Here is a 27,830-nt window from a genome sequence, read left to right as displayed (position 1 = left end):
CCAGAGCCGTCAAACGCTTCTCATGGTTTAATATATGTGTGGTTTGTTTATATGCACAATGTTCATCATTAAGGATTACTGGGAACGGGTTCCTTTAATATTTCTGTTATGTTTTGATATTGACTTTCGGCAATATGTGTACAGAGGATGGGATGGTAGTTAAATTGTTAGATATTTTCTCCCCACATCAAGCATTGATAGTGGATGTTAAAAGGGAATACTGTACTGAAGGAGTAATTATATAATTTTTCACTTTTGTCAGAAAAATTAAATAAAAAGACAATTTCATTTAATTGAATAAAAAAGACCCATAGTTGTCTGGCAGCATGATTGTGTCCATTTCTACTCTGTGCTTTGATTTGCCTGCCCCATAACAATGAAGAGAAGAGTATTAGTGGATGACTAAAAAGACTAAAGAGTCCCGAGCCGAAACTTCACCTATACATGTTCACCAAGGATGCTGCCTGACATGCTGAGTTACTCCAGTTTAGTTTAGTTTATTATTGTCACATGTACTGAGGTACATTGAAAAGCTTTTTGATGCATGTTATCCAGTTAGTGTAAAATACTATACGCGATTACTACAAAGCCGCCCACTGTGTACAAATACAGGATAATGGGTGTAATGTTTAGTGCAAGATAAGGTCCGATTAACGATAGTTGGAGGGTCTCCAATGAAGTAGGTGGGAGGTCAGGACTGTTCTTTAGTTGGTGACAGGATGGTTCAGTTGTCTGATAACAGCTGGGGGAAAAAAATCATTGAATCTGGAGGTATGTGTTTCACACTTCTGTACCTCTTGCTTGATGGAAGAGGGAGTGACCAGGGTGAGATTGGTCCTTGATTATGCTTGTGGCCTTGTCGAGGCAGCGCTGAAGTGTAGATGGAGTTTGATAGAAAGGGGGTTGGTTTGTGTGATGGTAATGGCTGTGTGCACAACAGCACCTTGGGTCCATTTTTTTGTAAACCAGCAAATCAAATCCAGATAACAGATGGTCTTGGCATCATGCTTGGCACAGACATTGGGGGCTGAAGGTAGACACAAAGTGCAGGAGTAATTCTGTGGGTCAGGCAGCATCTCTGGAGAACATGGGTAGGTGGCATTTTGGGTCGGGACACTACTTCAGACTGAATTATGCCATGATTGGCCATGATGAGGGTATAGAGGGGCATAATTCAGTCTGAATTACTGGATTGCTTCACTATTGAAGCATATGATTGCATAGGAAAGAACTGCAGATGCTGGGTAATTCACTCATAGACACAAAATGCTGGAGTAAGTCAGCAGGACAGGCAGCATTTCTGGAGAGAAGGAATGGGTGACGTTTTGGGTCGAGACCCTTCAGTCTACTATATGATTGTATACTTGTATACTTGATTATTATGTAATTTCTTGTATACTATGTTGAAGTATACAATATTCAATAAATATTATGCCCTATTTTTGTCCTGACCTCACCTCTACATGTTCTCCAGAGATGCTGCCCGATCCGCTGAGTTACTCCAGCATTTTGTGCCTATCTTTGGTATAAACCAGCATCTGCAGTTCCTTATTTCGACATTATGGGCTGAAGGGCCTGTCCCTGTGTTGTACTGTTTTATATTCCATTGCAACGGTGAGGAACCTTAGATTGCAAGTTTAGTAAAAAAAAAGAGAAATGAAGTGTATGTAAAGGTAATGAAACCAAATGGCTCAGACTGTGGAGGGCGCTGCTCTGCTTTGGTGGGTTGGTTTGCTCTGACCGGTGTTATCCTGGAGATATATATCCACGGTGTTCGCGGCTCCAACGCCGCTTGCTGCCGGAGATGCTGGCGGGCCGCAGTGCTCGGCACATTGCTGCTTCGGGTAAGGGTCGCCCTGGCTGCAGATAGCTGCACCGATTTACCCCCCAATGCAGCAAAGGGCCGGTCTCGCAATGCATGCGCCAGAGCGGCGGCGGGGGGGAAGGAATGCACTGCTGCAGGAGTGTTAACTTCAGGCAATAGCTCGGGCCCGGAGATGTACCGGGATCTGCAGAGGCCCAAGTTTGTCAGCAGAGTTGGAGTTTGAGAATTTGGACATCTCCTTGTGTGTGTGCTTCTCTATCTCTTTCCAGATCAACGCGGCGGGGAAGGCATGTCCTACACCTTACCCAGGTAGCACACCAGTTGCCTTCTGTAAATCACTCCTAATGTGTGTAGGAGGTGGATGAGAAAGCAGAGATGCTAGCTGCATGTTGCTTGCGTCCTTTCCCTTTGGAGTCATTCCATTGACTTTTGCTGGAACCTCCACCAACTGCAACCATTCTCCAGCTTGTGCTTCCCACCCCCAACTTTTTTTTCCTAACGTCCTTCAATTTAAAGAAGTGTGGTCAGCAACTTTTATTGTGCAAAAAAAAAGAAGGAACTGCAGATGCTGGATTGCAAAAAAAAGAGACAAAGTGCTGGAGTAAACCAGTAGGTCAGGTGGCATCACTGAAGAACGTGGATGGTTGATGTTTTGGGTCGGGACCCTTCATCCTTATGAGTCATAATTAGGACATAATGTGGTTTAATTCTGCCTGAATTATTGAATTATTTTAATAAAGGACTATACAATAGTATACGTATAATTTATTGTATAATATATTTGTATACTATGTTGACTAATTATATACTATATGTACGGTATATATTGCTGTACATACGGTATATATTGCTGTACATACGGTATATATTGCTGTACATACAGTATATATTGCTATCTATACTGGATATTCATGTTGAATTGTATACTATTGAATAATTATTGAATGAACAATGAGTAATTTTGGAATTACTTCAATATTAAAGTACGCAATAGTATACTTTATTGTATACCTACATACAATACTTGTATATTATGTTGAAGAATAGAATATTCAATAATATGTTCTATTTTTGTGTTATAATGTGAATGCATTTTTTTGCACTAAGATTTAAAATAGATACTAAATGCTGGAATAACTCAGCGGGTCAGTAGCATCTCTGTAGAACATGGATAGATGTATTTGTTTTCTGGTCACTTTATAGTTCTTGTTAATTTCTAACTTGTCATTATGTTCGGTACAGACATTGGGGGCCTAAGGGCCTGTTCCCCGCTGTACTGTTCTATGTTCTTTATAAGCTTTTTTTTTGCATTTTTAACAGTAGGTGGTTTTAAAGTTATCTCACTCGAAGTCGTGTCTGACTTCTGGTCGGCGTGATATCATTGAGAAGGGTTTGGTTTAAACAAAGTTTTTGTTTTTTGTCAGTACGGAGAAGCCCCTGTCCCACTTAGGCAATTTTTTCGGCAACTACAGGGGACTAGGCTGTCGCCACATGGTCGTGGGGTGACGCCTGTATGGTCGTGAGTAGTCTCCTCACGCCTAAAGAGTCGTAATGCTTTTCTGGTCACCGTTGGATTTTGAAATGTTCAAAACTTTTCAGCGACTGTCTCCTGTCGTAGATGCAGTCGTAGATTGTCGGCAGGATGACGCAGATTGTTGGCAGGTGCTGTTGGTTGTCACCGGGTGCTGACTTCGGTGAATTACATTGGCGACTACCTATGTCAGCTACGTCAACTGGCGACAGGTACTGGCGACTGAATTGTCTTCAGTTGTCGCCGACGGGTTGTTGCTCGTCGCGGGTGGACATAGGTTGACTTTGGTTGTCGTAGGTTGTCGCCCGTGTGGTCGTAGGTGGACGTCCTAATGGGTCGCCGGTTGTTGGGAGCTTGACGTCGACTAGGTGGTAGGTTGCTGTAGCTTGTTGTAGACATTGTCGTGGGGGGGGGTCCAGTCGCAGCTTTTTTGGCGACAGGCCCTAGAACCCTCATTTTTACAGATCTCTTTATAACGGGATTTGGTTATGGCAGATGGACCTGCCGATCTTCACCCCCCCCAGCAGCTTCCAGGCTGAGCTGCCAACACCACCCTTGGCCCCCACCGTCTACCCGGCTGCTTCATGGCCGGACCTACCTACTACAGTTTCCTCGGCCACATCCAGCCCAATCCTGCCGCCGGCACTGCCGACCGACCCTCATCTGTACTCCAGCCGCCCTGAGGCTGCGACCATTGACTCCGCCGATCCTCGCCTGTCCCCGCCGCCAGCAGGCCAGGGCTGTCAACCCACTTGGATTCCAGATCCAGTTCCGGACCGAGAGTCTGAAGAAGGGTTCCGACCTGAAACGTCACCTATCTATGTTCTCCAGAGATGCTGTCTGACTCGCTGAGTTACTCCAGCTATTTGTGTCTAACTTTGGTATAATCTAAAATTCTTTGTTTCTACTGCTTATAATCCCTTAATCGGTTATAGCTTGGCAATAACGGGCACAATTCCCCCTCCCTATGGACCGATGTAACGAGGGCTTACTGTACTGTTAGAAATTAAAAGTATGCACAAATCTATTTGAAACTTTAGTGCACAATGGCTCAATGTAATAGACATGAGCCTCCTGAAGGTTTATCTCCATCTGTTCAACTCCGCTTGGTAATGCAGGCTAATCACAACCTAAATCAAATGGTCTTTATTGTCACATATGCATGCACAGTGAAATTCTTTTAGTTAATAGATTCAGCGCGTAAACAAGCCCTTCAGCCCACCAAGTCCACGCTGACCAACGGTCCCTGCTCACTGACACTATCCTACAAACTAGGGATAATTTACAATTTTTACCAAGTCAATTAGCCTACAAACCTGTACACCTTTTTGGAGTGTGGGAGAAAACCAGAGCACCCAGAGAAAACCAAGCAGTCACATGGAGAACGTACAAACTCTGTATAGACAGCACTGTGAGTCAGCAACTCTACCGCTGCGCCATTGTGCCACCCTTTTACATTGCTCACACACCATATTTTGGCGCCATTTATAAAAGTAAAAAGTGCAAAGTTCACATGCTGGATGTACTGGAGTGCCCCCGATCCAGGTAATCCCTGGTCAGGCCCAGGCTGCCGCAGGGCCTCTGTCACCCTTGACCAGCTCGGCCCGCGAACCGTCATGCCTCTCCTCGCCCGACTGCCTCTGGGTCCCGGGAGCACGTCCCACACCTACCACTTGTCTAAAACACTCACACTTTGGTTCATTTTTCGGAAACCTGCACCTGCAATTCCTTCTTTCTGTAATCAAGTGTTTAATTGTCACATGGGAGGTTTGGTAGGCTAGGACTTTATTCCTTGGAGTGCAGGACTCTGAAGGGTGATCTTATAGAGGTGTATAAAATGATGAGGGAATTAGAGTCCTGAGGTGAATGGGCAGTTTCTTTTACCCAGGGTAGGAGAATCAAGAACCAGATGACATAGGTTTAAGGTGAGAGGGGAACGATTTAATACAAACTTGAGAGGCAACTTTTTCAGTTACAGGATGGTGGATGAATGGAACCAGCTGCCAAAGGAGGAAGTTGAGGCAGGTACTATAAGGGCATTTAAAAGACATTTGAACTGGTAGAAACATAGAAAATAGGCCATTCAATATGATCATGGCTGATCATCCAACTCAGTATCTGCCTTCTCTCCACACCCCCTGATCCCTTTAGCCACAAGGGCCACATCTAATTCCCTCTTAAATATAGACAATCAACTGGCCTCACCTACCTTCTGTGGCAGGACATGGACAGGAATGTTTTAGAGGGATATGGGCCAAACGAGGGCAGGTGGGACTAATGTAGAAGGGTCAACTTGGTCTGCGTAGACATGTTTGGTTGAAGGGTCTGTTTCCATGTTCCAATTAACCAGCAAACCTGTACGTCGTTGGGATGTGGGAGGAAACAGAGCACCCGGAGTAAACCCGCATGGTCACAGGGAGAACGTGCAACATCCGGCGCGCCTCGCGTCGCAGCGGCATCTGCAGTCCGTCTGTCTTTTTTTAATTTTTTTGTCTCGTTTGTATGTAGTCTATAATGGGTTTTTTTAACTGGGTATGTGTTAGGGGTGAGGGGGGGCGGGGGGGAGATTAAAAAGATATTTTCCCTGTTCGGAGGACCCGACCTTTTCTCTGTCGGGTCTCCGTTGTCGTTGGGGCCTAGCACCATGGAGCGGCCTCCAACCGGAACGACCTGGGGCTCCAGTCGCGGAGCCTACGGACCTACTACCAATATGGTGTATGAGCTGGCCGAGTTCGGAGCGGGAGGAGCTGTGGTGGCGCGCTGCTGCGGCCCGATCCCGGAGATTCGGAGGCTCCAGGCGCAGGTCTGGTGGACGGTGACACCGGGAGCTCGCGGGTCCCTGTGGGAGACCGCTTTTCGGGGCTTCCACAATGGCAACTTCTCCCGCCCGAGTTGCAGGGTTGAGGATGACCTGGAGCGGGGCCTTACATCGCCCGGCGTGGCTTTAATGGCCGCGGGACTTGCTAGCACCCGCCGGGGGCTCCAACATTAAGACCCGGAGCGTGGCCTTGCATCGCCCGCCAGGGGCTTTGACTCTGACATCGGGAGGAGAATGGGGAGTGCAGGGGAGAGATAAGACTTTGCCTTCATCACAGTGAGGAGGAGATTCGCTGTGATGGATGTTTGTGTAGATTGTGTTGTGTCTTGGTTCTTCTTGTTTGTATGACTGCAGAAACCAAATTTTGTTTGAACCTCAATGAGATTCAAATGACAACAAATAAATTGTATCATTGTATCATCCACACAGACAGCACCCATGGTCAGGATCGAATCCAGGTCTCTGGCGCTGAGAGGCAGCAGCTCTACCGCTGCGCCACTGTGCTACTCTTCAGCTGAACATCTCCAGGATTGTTTGTTTTTATTTCAGATTTAGCTTTATACATCAATGATCTGGATGAAGGGATTCAAAGTAACATTAGCAAATTTGGAGATGACACAAAGCTGGGTGGCAGTGTGAACTGTGAGGAGGATTCTATGAGAATGCAGGGTGACTTGGACAGTTTGGGGGAGTGGGCAGACGCATGGCAGATGAAGTTTAATGCGGATAAATGTGAGGTTATCCACTTTGGTAGCAAAAACAGGAAGGCAGATTACTATCTAAATGGCATCAAGTTGGGAAAAGGGGAAGTACAACGGGATCTGGGGGTCCTTGTACATCAGTCTATGAAAGTAAGCATGTAGGTACAGCAGGCAGTGAAGAAAGTGAATGGAATGTTGGCCTTTATAACAAGAGGAATCGAATATAGGAGCAAAGAGGTCCTTCTGCAGTTCTGCAGAGATCTAGTGAGACCACACCTGGAGTCTTGTGTGCAGTTTTGGTCCCCTAATTTGAGGAAGGACATTCTTGTAATTGAGGGAGTGCAGCGTAGGTTTACAAGGTTAATTCCCGGGTTGGCGGGACTGTCATATGCTGAGAGAATGGAGCAGCTGGGCTTGTACACTCTGGTGTTTAGAAGGATGAGAGGAAATCTCATTGAAACATATCAGATTGTTAAGGGCTCGGCCACACTAGAGGCAGGAAACATGTTCCCAATGTTGGGGGAGTCCAGAACCAGGGGCCACAGTTGAAGAATAAGGAGTAAGCCATTTAGAACGGAGACGAGGAAACACTTCTTCTCACAGAGTTGTGAGTGTGTGGAATTCTCTGCCTCAGAGGGTGGTGGAGGCAGGTTCTCTGGATGCTTTCAAGCGAGAGCTGGATAGGGCTCTTAAAAATAGCGGAGTCGGGGGATATGGGGAGAAGGCAGGAACAGGGTACTGATTGGGGATGATCAGCCATGATCACATTGAATGGCGGTGCTGGCTCGAAGGGCCAAATGGGGTACTCCTGCACCTATTGTCTATTGTCTATTTTCAGCATTGTTTTTTTTTTGCTTTTCAATGTCCTCAGGCAGTCAGCTTTTGCTGTAAGCAGATCATATTCAGCAACACTACTTCAGTATAACTTCTGCAGTTCCTTGTGTCTCAGTTAAATTGTAATAACCTTCTTACAGTAACTTCTCATCAGAGAAACTAAAATATAACTGCCCCAAGTCTTCCAATCTAGAGGTACATAAGTTTGAAAACTCACACCTCCAGATTAACATAGAAACATAGAAATTAGGTGCAGGAGTAGGCCATTCGGCCCTTCGAGCCTGTACCGCCATTCAATATGATCATGGCTGATCATCCAACTCAGTATCCCGTACCTGCCTTCTCTCCATACTCTCTGATCCCCTTAGCCAAAAGGGCCACATCTAACTCCCTCTTAAATATAGCCAATGAACTGGCCTCGACTACCCTCTGCGGCAGAGAGTTCCAGAAATTCACCACTCTCTGTGTGAAAAAAGTTCTTCTCATCTCGGTTTTAAAGGATTTCCCCCTTATCCTTAAGCTGTGACCCCTTGTCCTGGACTTCTCCAACATCGGGAGCAAGATTCAGGGACAGTTTCTTCCCAGCTGTTATCGGGCAACTGAACTGTCCTCTCACCAATCCGAGTGGGGTCCTGGCCTCACATCGACCTCATTGGAGACCTTTGAACTATCTTTAATCGGACTGTCTCGGACTTCAATGCTATATCTTTGCACAAAATGTTGTATCCTTTATCTGTGTGTTTTGGACGGCTTGATTATATTCATGTATAGTCTTTTTTTACTGGATCGCACACAAACAAAAGCTTTTCACTGTATCTCGGTACATGTGACAATAATAAACTTAATATTCCACATGTGTCCTTTTTGGAGACAAATTAATAATGTAGATTAACACTCATAATAGCAATCCTCAAGGATTACTTGAGAAGAAGAATAATGAGATAAGAAGAAGAATTATTTAAGAAGAATGGGAAAAGGTTTGGGATTTAGGAAATTGAAATTGGAGGAGTCCAGGTCTGGAACCTTTCTTCAATTTATTTTTATTTAATCAGAATTGGCATTGCTTTTGATCTAATGTTTAAAAGTTATTTAATGTTACTGTGTGTATTCCACCACCAAGTCCAATGATTGTAATAATGTGACATACTTTTCAAGAACAGGAAATGTACTAAATATTTATACTAAATTATATGATTTATAATTTTTACTAAATAACTTTTTAAAATTGTTTCAGTGTTGTTTTTCAACATTATCCTGGGAATTGCAAAGGAACAGGATACGTCACAGGTATGACCTCATTCGATGCCACATTTCTAAATACAGGCACCACACATTGTACACAGGGGTTATGTTCCTATAAAGCAGTGCTTAATTCAAAAATGGGTACATTAAACATATAAATCCAAACTTTAAAACAGATGCAAATTTGAGCACTTTATTTAAAAAATGCAGCCTCTAGGGCACAGTGGTGCAGCGGTAGAGTTGCTGCCTTACAGCGCCAGAGACCCGGGTTCGATCCTGTCTTCAGCTGCTATGTGTGAAGATAAAGTCCTTGTCTAGTATTCCTTTATGAATAGATCAACTATTACATGAATAGATCCACAATACTAACTACACTATAAACTGTCTTGGTTGCACTAAGGATTTCGGGCTTTTTGCACTAGTATTGGGGTTTTAAATTATTGATTTTGTTTTTCTGTTTATTATGTTATCTATGGAGGTCAAGTCATTGGGTATTTGTAAGGTGCAGATTGACAGATTCTTGATTAGTAAAGGTGTCAAGGGTTATGGGGAGAAGGCAGGAGAATGGGGTTGTGAGGGGAAGATAGGTCAGCCATGATTGAATGGCGGAGTGGACTCGGTAGGCCAAATGACTATTTCTGCTCCTATAACTTGTGAATTTACGAGTACCATGTTTACAAATCTGTTATTCTGCTGCAAGTAAGAATTTCATTGTTCTGTTGTTGATAAATATGAGAATTAAACACTCATGGCACCATCAGAGATGTATTTTGCAGGAAACAGTAACGATTAATTTTAGCTTTAATGTTATTAGGAGCAGACACACAGGAACTGCGGATGCTGGAATCCTGAGCAAAATACACAGTGCTGGAATAATTCAGCGGATCTGGCAGCATTTGTGGAGGGAATGGATAGGTGACATTTCGGTCGGGGACCTTTAAGTCTGAAAAAGGTACTCGGAGAGCAACATTGCCTATCCTTTCCCTCCACAGATGTTGCCTGATCTGCTGAGATACTCCCCAGTTTAGCAATTTTAATATTATTAATCTAGTTGTAATCAAAATTACTTGACGACATAGATTGAAGTAACTTGATTACTTGAAACATATAAAGGTAGTGGGCAAAACATGCTTGCATCTTAAAATCTGTATGATAAAAAATGCTGGTGGAACTCAGCGGGTCAGGCAGCATCTGTGGACGGAATGGACAGACAACGTTTCGGGTCAGCACCTTTCCTCAGATTAACTCTTCTGCAGTTGTATAGGGCTCTGGTAAGACTACATCTGCAGTATTGTGTACAAATTAGGTCTCCTAATTTGAGGAGGACATCCTTGTGATTGAGGCAGTGCAGTGTAGGTTCACGAGATTGATCCCTGGGATGGCGGGGCTGTCATATGAGGAAAGATTGAAAAGACTAGGCTTGTATTCACAGGAGTTTAGAAGGATGAGGGGATATCTTATAGAAACATATACAATTATAAAAGGACTGGACAAGCTAGATGCAGGAAAAAATGTTCCCAATGTTGGGCGAGTCCAGAACCAGGGGCCACAGTCTTAGAATAAAGGGGAGGCCATTTAAGACTGAGGTGCGAAAAACCTTTTTCACCCAGAGAGTTGTCAATTTGTGGAATTCCCTGCCACAGAGGGCAGTGGAGGCCAAATCACTGGATGGATTTAAGAGAGAGTTAGATAGAGCTCTAGGGGATAGTGGAATCAAGGGATATGGGGAGAAGGCAGGCACGGGTTATTGATTGGGGACGATGAATGGCGGCACTGGCTCGAAGGGCCGAATGGCCTCCTCCTACACCTATTTTCTATGTTTCTATGACTCCAATCGTTAATCCATTCCCTCTACAGACCGATGGATCAATGGCTTCTTTGTTATCACGTGTACCAAGGTACAGTGAAATACGTACTTTTTTGCATACAGATGAACAAGACTGTCACCTTACATATGCACAAACCCCTTGTTAGTACAGAATATACAGAACAGCCCACTGAGCCTGTATGCAAGAGGTGCCATTTTGGTACCATTTTACAGTCTCAGTTGCAGTTGGTCACAAAAGCCGGTTGCAGCCGTCGCCTCCACTCCGGTCGTCTCCTGAACCGTTGACCCTCGCCTCACATGGCCCTCTTCAGCTATTGTTCTCCAGGGGTTGCCTTCCGCAGCTGAATTTGAGGGCATGGAACATAAGACCCCCCCAGTTCTTCTTAGCGGCCGTTTGTCCAGTGTCCGCCGCCATCTCCCTCCATCTTCCTCTCCGGGCGGGTTCCCAGTTCCGCGGCGGGCCAGCCAGGCCTATTGTTGGGATCTGACTGAGTTCCTCCAGCAATTTGTGTTTCGCTCGAGACTGTCTCTGATGTACACGCATTTGTGTTCACTTTCAAGATTTCATAAAATCTCTTTTTGCAGGGCTCATTGGACAGCAGTGGATCACGGAAGATGCCTATTGGTAAGTTTTCATATTACCACTCTCTGAAAGGGGCATTTTTTACTAGTGTGTAGGATAGTGCTAGTGTACAGGGTGATCGTTGGTCGACGGACCCGGTGGGCCAAAGCGCCTGTATCCAAGCTGTATCTCTAAAGTTTCATGTAAAGAGCGAAAACTGAAGAATGATCATATCATTAGTGATAGTAGAATTAGGCCATTCGGCCCATCAAGTCTACGCCATTCATTCATGGCTGATCTATCCCTCCTAACCTCATTCTGCTGCCTTCTCCCCATAACCTCGGGCACCCTAACTAATCAACTAGTGATATACAGTGCATTCAGAAAGTATTCTGACCCCTTCACTTTTTCCACATTTTGTTACGTAACAGTCTTATTCTAAAATGGATACATTTTTTTTTTGATCATCAATCTACACACAATACCCCGGAATGAACAAGTGAAAACAGGCTTAGAAATTTGTGCAAAGTAATTAAAAAGAAATAACTGAAATATCACATTTACGTAAGTATTCAGAACCTTTGCTATGACACTCAAAATTGAGCTTCGGTGCATCCTGTTTCCATTGATTATCCTTGAGATATTTCTACAACTTGATTGGAGTCCACAAATGGTAAATTAAATTGATTGTACATGATTTGGAAAGGCACACACCTGTCTATATAAGGTTAGTGTATGTCAGAGCAAAAACCAAGCTATGAAGACGAAGGAATTGTCTGTAGACCTCCGAGACAGGATTGTGTCGAGACACAAATCTGGGGAAGGGTATAAAACAATTTCTGCAGCATTGCAGATCCTGAAGAGCACAGTGACTGCCCAGGGGGGGAAAGGAAAACTATATCTGCAACATTCCAACAATCAGGCCTTTAAGGTGGAGTGGCCAGACGGAAGCCACTCCTCAGTAAAGGGCACATGACAGCCCGCTTGGAGTTTGCCAAAAGGCACCTAAACAAGATTCTCTGGTCTGAAGAAACCAAGCTTGAACTCTTTGGCCTGAATGCCAAGTGTCACGTCTGGAGGAAACCAGGCACCGCTCATCACCTGCCCAATACCATACCTACGGTGAAGCATGGTGGTGGCAGCATCATGCTGTGGGGATGTTTTTCTGCAGCAGGAACTGGGAGGCTAGTCAGGGTCGAGGGAAAGATGAACGGAGCAAAGTACAGAGAGATCCTTGATGAAAACCTGCTCCAGAGCGTTCTGGACCTCAGACTGGGGCAGAGATTCACCTTCCAACAGGACAACGACCCTAAGCACACTGCCAAGACAACGGAGAAGTGGCTTCGTGACAAGTCTATGAATGTCCTTGAGTGGCCCAGCTAGAGCTCGGACTTGAAACCTATCGAATATCTCTGCAGCGACCTGAAAATAGCTGTGTATTGATACTCCCCATCCAACCTGACAGCTTGAGAGGTTCTGCAGAGAAGAATTGGACAAGTTACCCAAATACAGGTGTGTCAAGCTTGTAGCGTCATACCCAAGAAGACTTGAGGCTGTAATCGCTGCCAAAGGTGCCTCAACAAAGTACTTATGTAAATGATATTTCCGCTATTTATTTTTAATTACCTTGGACAAGTTTCTAAGCACCTGATTTTGCTTTTTTATTATAGGGTATTCTGTGTAGATTGATGATAAAAAAAAAAGTTTTAATCCATTTTAGAATAAGGCTGTAACGTAACAAAATGTGGAGAAAATGAAGGGGTCTGAATACTTTCTGAATGCACTGAATAAGTGACATTCCATGGTTGAATTGTGCTGTTGCAGTAAATGATCAGCGTGCTTTATTCTACCATTATCCCGTGTGCTGACGGTGGATTTTTCATAGAGATACACGTTTCAAAGATTCGTTGGGTATTAAAATTCTTCTAAATATTTTTTGGATACATGTTGGTAGAAATTTGTGGTGGCACAGTGGTGCAGCGGTAGAGTTGCTGCCTTACAGCACCAGAGACCTGGGTTCTAACCTGATATGGATACTGTCTGTACAGAGTTTGTACATTCTCCCCGTGACCGTCTTGCACATTCTATCCGTGACTGGGTGCTCTGGTTTCCTCTCACACGCCAAAGAGGTACAGGTTTGTAGGTTAATTGGCTTCGGTAAAAATTATAATTTGTCCCTAGTGTGCAAGATGATGCTAGTGTATGAGGTCAGCACACACTCGGTAGGCCAAAAGGCTGTATCTCTAAATTTAAAAATAACGAAATGATCTGATGTTCCTATGTGTGCCTATCATTGTATCGAACACAAGGTGCTGTAATAACTGAGCTGGTTAGGCAGCATCTGTGGAGAACATGAATAGGCAATGTTTTGGGTCGGGACCCTTCTTCAGACTGGAAACATTGTATTCTTTAATCACATTTATATTAAATGTTTAACATTTATATTAACGCAGTGATATATTTTCACACAATCCTGCAGTACTCACAGTGTGACCTTTGTTTTACAGAATTGAATGACGTTGTCTTTGTGATTCAGAGTCAAAAGCAATCTTTCCATGCAAACCAAGCAGCAAAACTGAAACAAGACATCTTTCAGCAGGCTGAGATGTTTAGTCAAGTAAGTTCCTGAAAATAGTATGTCGAGCTACAATATGGTGGCGCAGTGGTAGCGTTGCTGCTGCCTCACCGTGCCAGAGACACAGGATCGATCCTGGCCTCGGATGCTGCCTGTGTGGAGTTTGCACATTCTCCCCATGACCGTGGGTTTCCTTTGGGTGCCCCGGTTTACTTCCACATCCCTAAGACGTGCGGGTTTGTGGGGTAATTGACAATCTGAAAATTGCCCCTAGTGTGTAGAATGGAACTAACGGGAATGGGTAATGGATGGTTAATATGGACTTGGTGGATCAAAGGGCCTGTTTCCACGCTGTGTCTCTAAACTAACTAATCCTCTTTTGTGATTGATTCATTGATTTGTGGTCGTACGGGTTCAAGAATAAATTACATTTCCTTAGATTTAGCATGTTCAAATCATAAAAATTCTACATTGATATCCAAGAATTATGTGAAAGTGCAGAATATAGAAAGAACTCTTGTTATCAGGATCATGGTGGGGGGGGGGGTGGGAGTGGATGAGCGTTATTGGTGATTGGCTTGATATTCTTGATTAGTAAGGGTGTCAAGAGTTATGGGGAGTAGGCAGAAGAATGGGATTGAGTGGGAAAGATGGATCAGCCATGTTGGGAATGGATGAGAAAGTGGGATAACATTGAACTAGCGTGAACGGGTGATCGAAGGTCAACGTGGATTCTGTGGGCCAAAGGGCCTGTTTCCGTGCTGGATCGCTAAACTAAACTAAACTGGTAATGGGGCTGTCCCACTGTAAGAGCTAATTCAAGAGTTCTCCCGAGTTTCCCCTGATTTGAACTCGGAGAATGACGGTAATAGCGGCTCGTGGGAACTCGAGGCTCTCGCGGAAATTTTTCACCATGAAAAATCTACACGAGTCTTCCCGAGCTTACCGCTTTTCCGGAGTACCTTCCGTTAGCGTTAGAAGCCGCTAAGAGACGTCCCGAGCTCCGATGTACCCGCTCCGTACGTTCTACGTGCTTACCACGAGTTTGATTTTTTTTTTTTAAACTCGGGAGAGCTCTTGAATTAACTCGTACAGTTGGACAGCCCCTTAATTCTTGGAATTTGGAAATGTATTGGTTTTATTTAGATTTTAGAAATTCAGAATTTTAATGTTTAGCATCGCAAAGAATTTGAGTATAAGAGCAGGGAGGTTCTACTGCAGTTGTACAAGGTCTTGGTGAGACCACACCTGGAGTATTACGTACAGTTTTGGTCTCCTAATCTGAGGAAAGACATTCTTGCCATAGAGGGAGTACAGAGAAAGTTCACCAGACTGATTCCTGGGATGGCAGGACTTTCATATGAAGAAAGGCTGGATAGACTCGGCTTGTACTCACCAGAATTTAGAAGATTGAGGGGGATCTTATAGAAACTTACAAAATTCGTAAGGGGTTGGACAGGCTAGATGCAGGACGATTATTCCTGGTGTTGGGGAAGTCCAGAACAAGGGGTCACAGTTTAAGGATAAGGGGGAAGTCTTTTAGGACCGAGATGAGAAAAACATTTTTTATACAGAAAGCGGTGAATCTGGAATTCTCTGCCACAGAAGGTAGTTGAGGCCAGTTAATTGGCTATATTTAAGAGGGAGTTAGATGTGGCCCTTGTGGCTAAAGTGATCAGGGGGTATGGAGAGAAGGCAGGTAAAGGATACTGAGTTGGATGATCATATTGAATGGCGGTGCAGGCTCGAATGGCCTACTCCTGCACCTATTTTCTATGTTTCTATGAATAATACTGTATTTCCTGATATTGTTGTGTTCTGAGTTGTTATATTCAGCAGTTTGCATCAACACTAGATGGCAGTGGTGCTTTGGATTCTGTTCCATGATTTTTGTTGTCTTGTTACCTATAAATGAATAAGTACATAGAACACAAAATAGTGCAGCACAGGAACAGGCCCTTTGAACTAATCTCCTCTTCCTGCATCTGATCCACATCCCTCCATTCCCTGAATATCCACGTACCTATCCAAAAATCTGTTAAATGCCACTATTGTATCTGCCTCCACCACCACTCCTGGCAGTGTGTTCCAGGCACCCACTATCAGCTGTGAATAAAACGTCCCGCACTTCTCCTTTAAACTTAGCCCCTCTCACCTGAAAGCTACGCCCTCCAGTCTTTGACATTTTAACACACACTCCAAAGTCATACAGGTTTGTGGCTTATTTGGCTTTGTTAAAGTTGTAAATCATCCCTAGTGTGTAGGATAATGCTAGTGTATGGGGTGATCGCTGGTCAACATGGACTCTGTGGTCCAAAGGCCCTGTGTCCGCGCTATGTCTCTAAACTTAACTAAACTAAAAAATTGCCCCTTGGGTTCCTATTAAATCTTCACCCCCCCCACCCTCACCTTAATCCTGTGTCCTCTGGTTCTCGATTTCCCCTACTCTGGGCAAGTCACCGTGTGTTTACCCCATCTATTCCTCACATTTCCAGTATAATACAGGTTAGGTACCCAACAGTCGCAGAGTTGCCTGTCTACGCTCTAGAACTGTGCTGACAGGAGATTGAAATTGAGGTTTATGAATTAATAAATGAACTAATGTGTTTATATGTGGCAATTAATTCAACTGAATAAATAAGGAAAGCTGGAGGTCAGGCTGACAAACGACATGAAGGCAAAACATGGGGTTACTTTTTTTCAAGGGAGTTGAGAGGAGATCGTTTTTCTTAAGAAAATATTGAACCCGTAGGACTGCCTTTTTGCTTGTGTGATGAAACAACGGCTGACACAGTGGCGCAGAGGTAGAGTTGCTGCCTTACAGCACAGGAGACCCATGTGGGATCCTCACTACAGGTGCTGTCTGAACAGTTTGTTCATTCTCTCTGTGACCGCCTGGGTCTTCTCCAGGTGCTCCGGTTTCCTTCCCACGCTCCAAAGACGTGCGGGTTTCTGGATTAATTGGCTTCAGTAAAAATGTAAATTGTCCCTAGTGATTAGAATAGTGCTATTGTGTGGGGTGTTTGCTGATCGGCACTGTCACCCCTTCATCCATTTTACTTGTCACATCCTCAAAAAATTCCAGAGGATTAGTCAAGCATGATTTCCCTTTCATAAACCATGTTGACTTGGACTAATCCTTTTATTGCTATCCAAATGCCCCATTATTACCTCTTTAATAATTGACTCCAGCACCTTTCCCACCACCGGTCAGGCTAACTGGTCTGTACTTCACCATTTTCTCTCTCGCTCCTTTCTTGAAAAGTGGGATAACATTAGCTATCCTCCAATCCACAGGAACTGATCCTAAATCTATTGAACATTGGAAAATGATCACCAATGCGTCCACTATTTCTAGAGCCACCTCCCTGAGGACCCTGGGATGCAGACCATCAGGTCCAGGGGATTTATCATCCTTCAGTCCATTAGCCTACCCAATACTATTTCTCGCCTAATGAAAATTTCTTTCAGTTCCTCTACCCCCTTAGATCCTCTGTCCTCCAGTACATCTGGGAGATTGTTTGTGTCTTCCTTAGTGAAGGTTCATTCTACAGCAAGACAATGATCCCAAACATACTGCTAGAGCAACAAAGGAGTTTTTCAAAAAAATGGTCAATTCTTGAGTGGCCTAGTCAATCACCCGATCTGAACCCAATTGAGCATGCCTTTTATGTGCTGAAGGGAAAACTGAAGGGGACTAGCCCCCAAAACAAGCATAAGCTAAAGATGGCTGCAATACAGGCCTGGCAGAGCATCACCAGAGAAGACACCCAGCAACTGGTGATGTCCATGAATCGCAGACTTCAAGCAGTCATTGCATGCAAAGGATATGCAACAAAATACTAAATATGACAACTTTCATTTACACAACGTTGCTGTGTCCTAAACATTACGAATTTCTACATGGTGAAACCAAAATGTATAAAAATGGTCTTTATGAAAATCTGACAATGTGCACTTAACCACATGTGGGTTTTTTTCTATTACAAATCTCAAATTGTGGAATTCTCGATTCTCTGACTCTGAGCAAGAGACAATGCGTGTCGACCCTACCTATTCCTCATGATTTGGTACACCTCCATAAGATCACTCCTCATGCTCCTTCACTCCAAAGAATAAAGTCCCAGCCTGCCCGACCTCTCCTTATAGCTCAGGCCGTCAAGTCCTGGCAACCTCCTCGTAGATCTTCTCTGCCCCCTTTCTAGCTTGACAACATCTTTCCTATTCCATGGTGACCAAAACTGAACACCATGTGACCTGCAGAAGCTGTTTGAATTGCTGAGTTCCTCCAGCAGTTTGTTTTCTTTGCACAGGGATTAATATTACCAGACCATAATGACCCTGTGTTGTTATTAATGCTGGTACATAATATCCAATGCACAGACTTTCTTATTAACCTGTTGGACCTGTTTTAACATGTGCCTGATTCCAGGTCATGATAACTTCAGCAGTGATAACTCAGGTGCCTGCTTTCTCAGAAGCAATTGCTGTAATGTGCTAAAAGATAATTTTTGCTAAATGACAATTAATATCCATTAGGGATAACATCACCACACTATGAATTTGGAAGTAGAAACAAGGAACTGCAGATGCTGGTTAATAGATAAAAGGACACAAAGTGGTGGAATAAGTCAACGGGTCAGGCAGAATCTCTGGAGAACTTGAATACGTGACGTTTCAGGTCGGGACCCATCTTCAGACTTGGGGCATTATAACCAACATTGAATTCAACAATCTCATAATCAGCCACGCCATCCTGTCTCTCATACTTGCAGAATTCACTTTCCCTCACACCGTTTCCAATTTAGTCCATCACCTGTGGACACAAGCAACTGCAGCCGCTGGTTTACAGATAAAGACACAAAACGCTGGAGTAACTCAGCTGGTCAGGCAACATCTCTGGAGACCATGTATAGGAGAAGTTTTGGGAAGGGTCCCCTTCATCAGACTGGAGAAGGGTCACAAACTGAAACACCACCTATCCACGTTCTCCAGAGATGCTGCCTGACCTGCTGAGTTACTCCAGAACTTTGTGTCTTTAATTAATTTGTAATATGCCTGCCATAATTCAGAACTATCTAGTTGACAGGTTGACAACCGTTTCCTGGTTGCATATCCATTTTGGGTTTGTGTGTCAAACCATGAACAAGGTCACAGCATGCTCTGTGTATCAGCTTGACAGTGCAAAATAGTGGATGGAGAATTCATTCTGGGAATGACCTATAAATGTTTCCGCAGGATGGATGTTAATGAACTCTGTGTTCCATATGTTAATGCTGGTCATTGACTTCTCACAAAAGCCTGCATGAAAACTCATTGCGATGATACATTTACATTGTGTTTTAATGTCATCTAAGTGCATAGGGGTGATGTCAAACTTAAATGCCCCACTTGCTTCCTCAACGGCCTTAGACATAAGCAGATTGTGGACCTAACAGTAGTTGATTATCAGGGCTAGTTTTTCTGTAATATAGATGAGACAACTGCAGGTGCTGGTTTAAATCGAAGGTAGACACAAAGTGCTGGAGTAACTTGGCGGGACAGGCAGCATCTCTGGAGAGACGGTAATTGGTGACGTTTCAGGTCGAGACCCTTCTTCAGATTCTGAAGAATCTGAGTCTTAAGAAGGGTCTTGACCTGAAACATCACTCATTCCTTCTCTCCAGAGATGTTGCCTGTCCCGCTGAGTTACTCCAGCACTTTGTGTACCTACTGACAACTATCTACATTTGTCGACATAAGGAACTGCAGATTCTGAATTCTTGAGCAAAGCACAAAGTGCTGGAAGAACTCAGCAGGTCAGGTTGGCAATGTTAGGTGACATTTCAGGTTGGGGCCCTTCTTCCGACTGAATTTGAAACGTTGCCTGTCCATTCCCTACACAGATGCTGCCTGAATCACTGAGTTCCTCCAGTATTGTATTTTATGAATGTTTGTTACTATTTCACTTGAAGGTGAGAGGAACTTTAGGATCCTCTAGAGAAGACTGTCGTACATTTTAGTGGAGACAGAAGAACTACAGATGCTAGATATTGGAGCAAAACACAAAGTGCTGGAGATTCAGAGGATCAGGCAGCATCTGTAGAGGGAATGGATAGGTGACGTTTCGGATTCAGTCTAAAGAATAGTCCCAACCCGAAACTTCAGACTGATTGCAGGGTAAGGGAGAGAGCTGGAAAAGAGAGGTGAGGACAGGACCAAGCCTGGCGAGTGATAGGTGGAGACAAGTGATGTGGGGTTGATTGGCAGATGGATGGGGTAAGTGACAAAGGCTGAAGGTGAAAAGGTGTTAGATAAGGGGGGAAGAGGCATAAAAGCCATTAGCCGACCTTCACCGAATGTGTTATTTCACTTTTTTTTTTCATAGGAATTGAGGGAAGTTGGGGAATTGAGATGAAGGTTAATACATTTCCAAGCTAATCTTGCTGTAAAATACCTTTTTACAGAGTGGCACAGTGGCACAGTTGGTAGAGCTGCTGCCTCACAGCACCAGAGACCCGGATTTGATTCTGACCTTGAGTAGCTGGCACGTTTTAGCTGTGAGTGCGTGGGTTTCCTCCGGGTTTTCTGTTTCCTCCCACATCTCAAAGACATATGGGTTTGTCGGTTAATTGGCCTCTGTAAATTGCCCCCAGTGTGCAGGGAGTGGATGAGAAAGTGGGATAACATTGTGTACGGGTGATAGATGGTCGGCGTGGGCCATATGGCCTGTTTCCATGCTGTATCTCAAAACTAAATTTCTAAATTATATTCCTAAACCATAAAAATATTACAATTTATTGTTAGAATTGTAAGCAGTTAGTTTTAATAACTGATTAGCCGTATACTGTTTAGCAAATTCATTGGTCCATAAAGCTAAGTTTATAATCCTTCCAATAAATATTTCAAAATATATTGGATTTTAAAATGTTAGAATATCGTATAATTTTAATCGTAATACATATGTGCATTCCAATTTTTTTTTAAATTTCTGAAATGCTGAATAGATTAGTTAAAAATTGTGCTTTTTTTCCCTTCATGTTTGCTGTCTTTGAGAATTAGTTGATGTGCATGCTTGCCATACATCAAGATTCTCACAAAAAAAGTGCTGGAGTAACTCAACGGGTCATGCAGCATCTCTGGAAAACATTGATAGGTGATATTTCAGATCAGAACCCTTTATCGGACAGAAGTGTCCTGATCAAAAAACGTCACCTATCCATATTCTCCAGAGATGCTGCATGACCCGCTGAGTTACTCCGGCAGTTTGTGCCTTTTTTGTAAACCATCATCTGCAATTCCTTGTATTCACATCTAGACATTCTAATGTGTAGGAAAGAACTGCAAATGCTCGTTTAAATCAAAAGTAGACACAAAATGCTGGAGTAACTCAATGGGACAGGCAGCATCTCTGGAGAGAAGGAATGGGCGACATTTCAGGTCGAGACGTTTCAGTCTGAAGAAGGGTCTTGACACAAAACGTTGCTCATTCCTTCTCTCCAGAGATCCTGCCTCGCCCGCTGAGTTACTCCAGCATTTTGTGTCTACCTTAGGCATTCTAATGTCTGCTGTAAGCCAGCGTTTTTTTTAGTATTCGTGTTGGTTTATTATTGTTACATGTACTGAGATACAGTGAGAAGCTTTTGCTATCTAATCATATTAGATAATACAGTACATGAATACAATCGGCCAAACTCAAGTACAATGTAGAACGGAGAAAAAAATATCAGAGTGCAGAATAGGGTGGCTCAGTGGCGCAGTGGTAGAGTCGCTGCCTTACAGCACCTGAGACTCAAGTTGGATCCTGATTACGGGTGCTGTCTTTTTGGAGTTTATACATTCCCCCTGTGACTGCGTGGGTGTTTTCCAGGTGCTCCGGTTTCCACCCACACTCCAATGACGTGCAGGTTTGTAGGTGAATTGACTTTTGTAAATTGTCGGTAGTGTGTAGGACAGTGCTAATGTATGGGGATTGCTGGTTGGTGTGGACTCGGTGGGCCAAAGGGCCTGTTTCCACGCTGTATCGTCCCGCATTTTTCCTTTAAACTTTGCCCCTCTCACCTCAAAGCTACACCCTCTAGTCTTTGATATTTTAACACACATTCCAAAGGCGTACAGGCGTGTGGCTTATTTGGCTCTGGTAAAATTGTAAATCATCCCTAGCGTGTAGGATAATGCTTGTGTATGGGGGTGACAGGGCTGCCAACATTGGGTGAGAGTTGGGAGTGAGAAATTGCGAGAGACCAAGCCCGAAGGAGCATAGCGACCGAAGGGGGGATGGGAGGGGGGTGCCCCCTCCCATGGTACGGAGCTTTTGCATTTCCCAGCTTGAAATTGTGCAATCTGGTGCATACTGTAGCGGGTCTTTTAACTTACACTTGAATGCAATATTTATGCTTTAAATTGGATTAGCTATGAATAAGGTTGGGCTAAATTACATTCCACAGTAGAGGCAGACTCTGATCAACAGGTGCAGAACATGAATGATCTTTGTGTATTCATGTATAGAAATCAGATTATAATCAAGCACTTGGCCCATGTTGACCAACCTAGGTCTCACTGCACACCTGGTACTACTCCTGACCCTGACTCCAGTTGCATCCCTTCTCTCATTCCTGACCCTGAGTCCAGCCTTGCACCTGGTCCCCTATTCTACCCTGATCATAGCTGCTTACCTGCTTAGGTTCCCAGTGCTGAACACTCCCAGTCCCAGCTTTTACTGCACACCTAGTACTATTCCAGACCTTGACTCTGGATGCACACTTGGCCTTGCTCCTAGCCCCTCTGCACTGACAATATATCTGGCCCACACATAATGCCCCATATCTGACCCCCTGGACTTAACCTATTACGTTCAAGTTCACATGTGCTTATCTAATGCGGTAATCTTTCATGGGGCACTTCACAGACCAAATTTTGGATAACAAAATTTGCTACACCCATTGGCTTCCTTGTTATCTAACATGCTAGTTACTTTGTCAAGGAATTAATTAATTGGTTGAACACGATTTCTCATCCATAAAATTATACTCTCTCAGTTGTATAAGTATTCTGTTACTATTTCCTTCATTTTCCTAACAAACTGTCCTGAAGTCATTTTCACCCCCAATATTGGATAGGTATATGGACGGGAATTGGAATGGAGGGTTATGGTCTGAGTGCAGGTAGATGGGACTAGAGGAAAATAAGTGTTCGGCACGGAGTTGAAGGGTTGAGATGGCCTGTTTTCCGTGCTGTAATTGTTATATGGTTATATTTTCAGTATTTTGCTGTCTTCCTCTCAGCTGGGACTTTTCTGAAATGCAAATTCCAATAACTATATATTTAAGCAATATTATTCTATTAAATGTGATCTTGAGCGTACATAATATTTCCTGTGGTATTCATAACACAACAATGATAAAAATATCTTTGTTTTAATTGCACCTAACAAAATGCATACATTATTATATTACAGTTAATATGTACCGAGGGCAAAATTTTGGTCCAATGCTTCTCATCCCAATTACTTTTACATTGAAGTGATTGAAATCCAAGTGAGTTTAAATGGCATCAGAAAAATAAAACCTCCGGAATGGATGATATTCATTACGTGGTTGGTTGGAGTCAGTATCAACACAATTACTATATTAAGCTTTGAATCTTCAGATGTCCTGGTTCAAGCTAAAACTAAAGACAAATAATAACCTCCTCACACATTCCCCTGCAATTATCTCTGTCACTCCTTTAAAATATTTCCCTTCTTTGAACAAGCTCTTAATCATTGCATCTGAATCAGTTTCCATTTGATTACACTCCTTTAGGATGTCTATCTATGTGTTCAATTAATAAAACAACGAGATTGGGGACATTCTATTCAATTGTCAAAATAATTAGGGCGGGGGGGGGGGGGGGGTTTAGAAACAGTCAGCGAGGTAAACAAACATAATAGTTGAGTGGCAAATGACAATAGTGCTACCTTTCCAATATTTAACTGAAGGAAATAATGGCTTATTGGGGCTGTATGTTGTGACAGACAGCCTAACAGCTTGCATGTCATTTTAATATTACACTCATCCCATACCCCTGGATATTTCAGATTAAAAATTTAGGTTTTGTCAACCTAATGTCAGGCTAATTACAATTCAATCACATTAGCCCACTACGAAGCGCTGAGCATTGGGATCCAGACATTACAGACAACTGGTCTCAGTTCCCCGCTCACATCTGGCAGTGCTCTCTGCCTGAACCAGGGGCCAGGGAGCGTTTTTGAAAGGGGGGGGGGGGGGGGGGGGGGCTGAGCGATCACTGATCACTCGCCTTGGGGGTATCTGGTAAGGGAGTGGAACAACTGAGTGTGTTCCCCCTCCCACGGTAGGGACTTTTTGAAATATGATGTATTAAAATCATGTTTTAGTGCATTATAGATATGATTTCAATGTTTTTTGTTTGAAGTATTTTTAAGAGATAAATTTTTAAGGGGTGACTGCCCCGACCACGGATGAACATCTGGGAAGATCGGAGGGGAGGCTGGCTGGACAATGGTGCCTTCCTCACCTTGGTGCCGCTGTGTTGTGTTGTGTCGTGGACTTTCTGTGTTTGTGCTTTTTTTTTTAAATTCTATTTTATTTTTTTAATATGTTTTAATATTTATTATTTATTTATTTTTATGATACTGACTGTATAGGGAAATTCATTTTGTTGTCTCTAATTGAGACAATGACAATAAATTTGAATACAATACAATACAATACAATACAAAGGTTGGTGGGTGTATGGAACAAGCTGCCAGAGGAGATAGTTGAGGCAGGGACTATGGATCAAAAGCAGGTAGTGTAGCTGGGACATGTTGGCGGGTGTGGGCAAGTTGCGCCAAAGGGCCTGTTTTCACACTGTATCACTCTATGACTACATTGTACCTTCACCAGACATGAATGCTTCAAAATCAAGTGGTCGAGTTTTATTGCCATATACTCAAGCATTAAAACATAGAAAATGTGTGCAGGAATAGGCCATTCGACCCTTTGAGCCAGCACTGCCATGCAATATGATCATGGCTGTTCATCTAAAATCAGGACCTCTTTCCTGTTTTTTCCCCATATCACTTGATTTCGCGAGACCCAAGAGCTAAATGTAACTAACTTGAAAATTGGCTTCCACTGCCTTCTATGGCAGAGAATCCCACAGATTCATAACTCTTTGGGTGAAGAAAGTTTGTCCTCATCTCAGTCCTAACTGGCCTACCCTTTATTCTTAATCGGTGACCCCTGGTTCTGAAGTCCTCCAACATTTTTTCCCGCAGTTGCAGTCAGTGAAAATCTAGAGGGCAAGCAGGATACTTTCTCCAACCACCCCCATTTGAAGGCCACTATCTTCCACCGTTTCTACCCAGTGCTTGGTACCTACTTCTAGCAGCCACTGGTTGTCCTCCAGGATGCACCGAGCCGCAGCCTGAAGGGCCTGTCCCACTTAGATGATCTTTTGGACGACTACAAGTGACAGTGGCAACAATTTTTGCTGTCGGAGGTTGACGTAGGTTGTCGCGAGGTGTCGGTGAATGCTAGTAAAACTAGTCCCTGACAGTCGCCTAAAGAGTCGCCTCAGTGGGACAAGCCCATATGTGCGTGGGAATAGCGTAGATTAAGGGAGCCGCAACCAGCTGCGTCACACATTGTCCAGCCCACTCTCCAAGTCACTGATAGACACAAAAAGCTGGAGTAACAGCCAATTTCCTCTCTGTGTCTGTGGACCCGCTCCAAGCACCAGAGGCCCATTGATCTGTGGCGCTGCTCGATACGTGATTGGCTTTGTGGAGATCAGAGCCAGATGTCACTGTGTCCTGGCACTCGGCCCTACACAGCCCTGCTAGCCGGACAGGGTTCAGTTTAGAGATACAGCGCGGAAACAGGCCCTTCGGCCCACCGAGTCCGCACCGACCAGCGATTCCCACACATTAACACTATCCTACACACACTTGGGACAATTTACACTTATACCAAGCCAATTAACCAGACCTTCAGTCTGAAGAAGGGTCTCGACCCGAAACGTCACCCATTTCTTCCCTCCAGAGATGCTGCCTGACCCACTGAGTTACTCCAGCACTTTGTGTTTATCAGTTTAAACCAGCATCTGCAGTTCCTTCCTACACATGTACCTGTCCAAATGCTGTTTAAATGTCATTGTGGTAATTTCAAGTGTAGAATGAAGGCAAGAGTGTTTAGTTGTTGCATGCAGCGACAACAATGACATTCTCAGTTGTTGCACCCTTACAGGCCGGTTAAAGCAACAACACACAGATACATGCAAATAGATTGATTTTGTTCACTATTGCCACCTGTGGCGAGGTACAGGGAATAACTTTTGTTGCGTGCTATCCGATAAATGCAAGTAAGCTGATCACAATGTACAGATAAAGGAGAACGGGCGCAACATATATAATCAATAATATAATCAATGGATTAATAATCAGTAATATTGGGTAATCATCCCGACATGTCAGCGGAGGCCCAAGTATTAGCATTACAATTAATGCCCCACAACGCCGGAGACCCGGGTTCGATCCTGGTCTCGGGTGCTGTCTGTGTGGAGTTTAGACATTCTCCCTGTGACTGCGTGGGTTTCCTCTGGGTGCTGCAGTTTCCTCCCACATCCGAAAAACGTGCGGGTTTGTAGGTTAATTGGCCCTCTAAATTGCCCCCGAATGTGTAGGGAGTGGATGAGAAAGTGGGATTACATAGAACCAGTGTGAACGGGTGATCGATGGTCGGCACAGACTTGAGGGGCCGAAGGGCTGTTTCCACGCTGTATCTTTGAACTAATTATAATATGAACAATTCAAGACTTACTTATTGGATTTGAACATGCACAATATTATTCCAAGGTTGCAGAGTATTTGAATGACATTTACTGCATAATTCCCGAGGTTATTCTTTGTAAAGTGAAGGGCAAAGTTCATCTCTACAAGTTTCATTTTCTGAAGTTAATTTGTAGTTTATATTTACCATCTTGCCTTTGCTTATTTGTTCCCACGATACAGGAATCCAAGGCTTCCATTTAAAGATGAACAAAATATCAATTTAAAGACAGATATCAACTAATTTCCCCGATTGAGTATGAATATCAATTTCTTTAACATCCCCTCTCTCTCCGACCCTCCCCCACCCGACTCCTACCTGGTACTAGCTGCAAAGTCATCTTGTTGGGTCTCATTGTGTGAAAAGGAACTGCAGATACTAGTTTAAACCAAAGAGAGACACGAAATGCTGGAGTAGGGACAGGACAATTTCTGAATGCTGGAATGCAGGACAGGCAGCATCTCTGGTAATGGGTGACGTTTTGGCTCGAGACCCTTCTAAAGGTTTTGGGTAGAGACTCTTAGAAGGGTCACGACCAGAAAAGTCACCCATTCCTTCTATCCAGAGATGCTGCCTGATCCATGCCGGTCACCAGGGTGAATTTGGCACAGACTAACCGCAGCGGCGCAACCTCCGACCAGCCTCCGACGGTCCAGGACTCTTGCACTGAGCCTGCTCCATGGCTGGAGCTGCAGCGAGTGACTCGCCAGCCCGGCAAACACTTGCCAGCCCGGCAAACACTAGCCAGCCCGGCAACCACTCGCCAGCCCCGCCTCCCCGTCCGCATCTGTTCCGGCCCCTGCTTCTGCTTCCGCATCCATCCCTCCCTCACCCCCGGCTTTCCAACACCCGCGGCCCATGCACTTGATATGAGTTTTGAAATTCTTGTTGATCACAGAATTTCTCACGACAGTGGTGAGAAATTTGTGATCAGCGTGAGAGCGTGAGAATTTGGCCGAATGCGTGATTCTCACGCTCAAAGCGTGAGAGTTGGCAGCCCTGGAGTGATCGCTGATCGACACAGACTCTGTGGGCTGAAGGACCTGTGTCCTCGCTATATCTCTAAACTTAACTAAACTGACAAATTGCCCCTCGGGTTCCT

The 27,830-nt window shown here is 44.0% G+C and overlaps 1 protein-coding gene across 2 annotated transcripts in view; it reads left to right on the top strand.

Moving 5' to 3' along the window:
- Positions 1–1,701: 1,701 nt before the first annotated feature.
- The window catches only part of b3glcta (beta 3-glucosyltransferase a), a 100,620-nt gene continuing 74,491 nt past the window's right edge, over positions 1,702–27,830 (top strand). Inside the window, exons 1-4 of one of the 2 annotated variants that reach the window (XM_055636867.1) lie at positions 1,702–1,844; positions 8,944–8,996; positions 11,365–11,404; positions 13,849–13,958. In XM_055636867.1, the coding sequence (XP_055492842.1) occupies positions 1,805–1,844; positions 8,944–8,996; positions 11,365–11,404; positions 13,849–13,958 (243 nt within the window). In that variant the 5' untranslated portion in view covers positions 1,702–1,804. The other variant, XM_055636868.1, reaches the window with a different exon arrangement.

This window comes from Leucoraja erinacea, chromosome 6, assembly GCF_028641065.1.
Source record: "Leucoraja erinacea ecotype New England chromosome 6, Leri_hhj_1, whole genome shotgun sequence".
NCBI lineage: Eukaryota > Metazoa > Chordata > Chondrichthyes > Rajiformes > Rajidae > Leucoraja > Leucoraja erinaceus.
The sequence above is the reverse complement of the archived record's forward strand: the minus strand, read 5'-3'. Positions and strand labels throughout refer to the sequence as shown.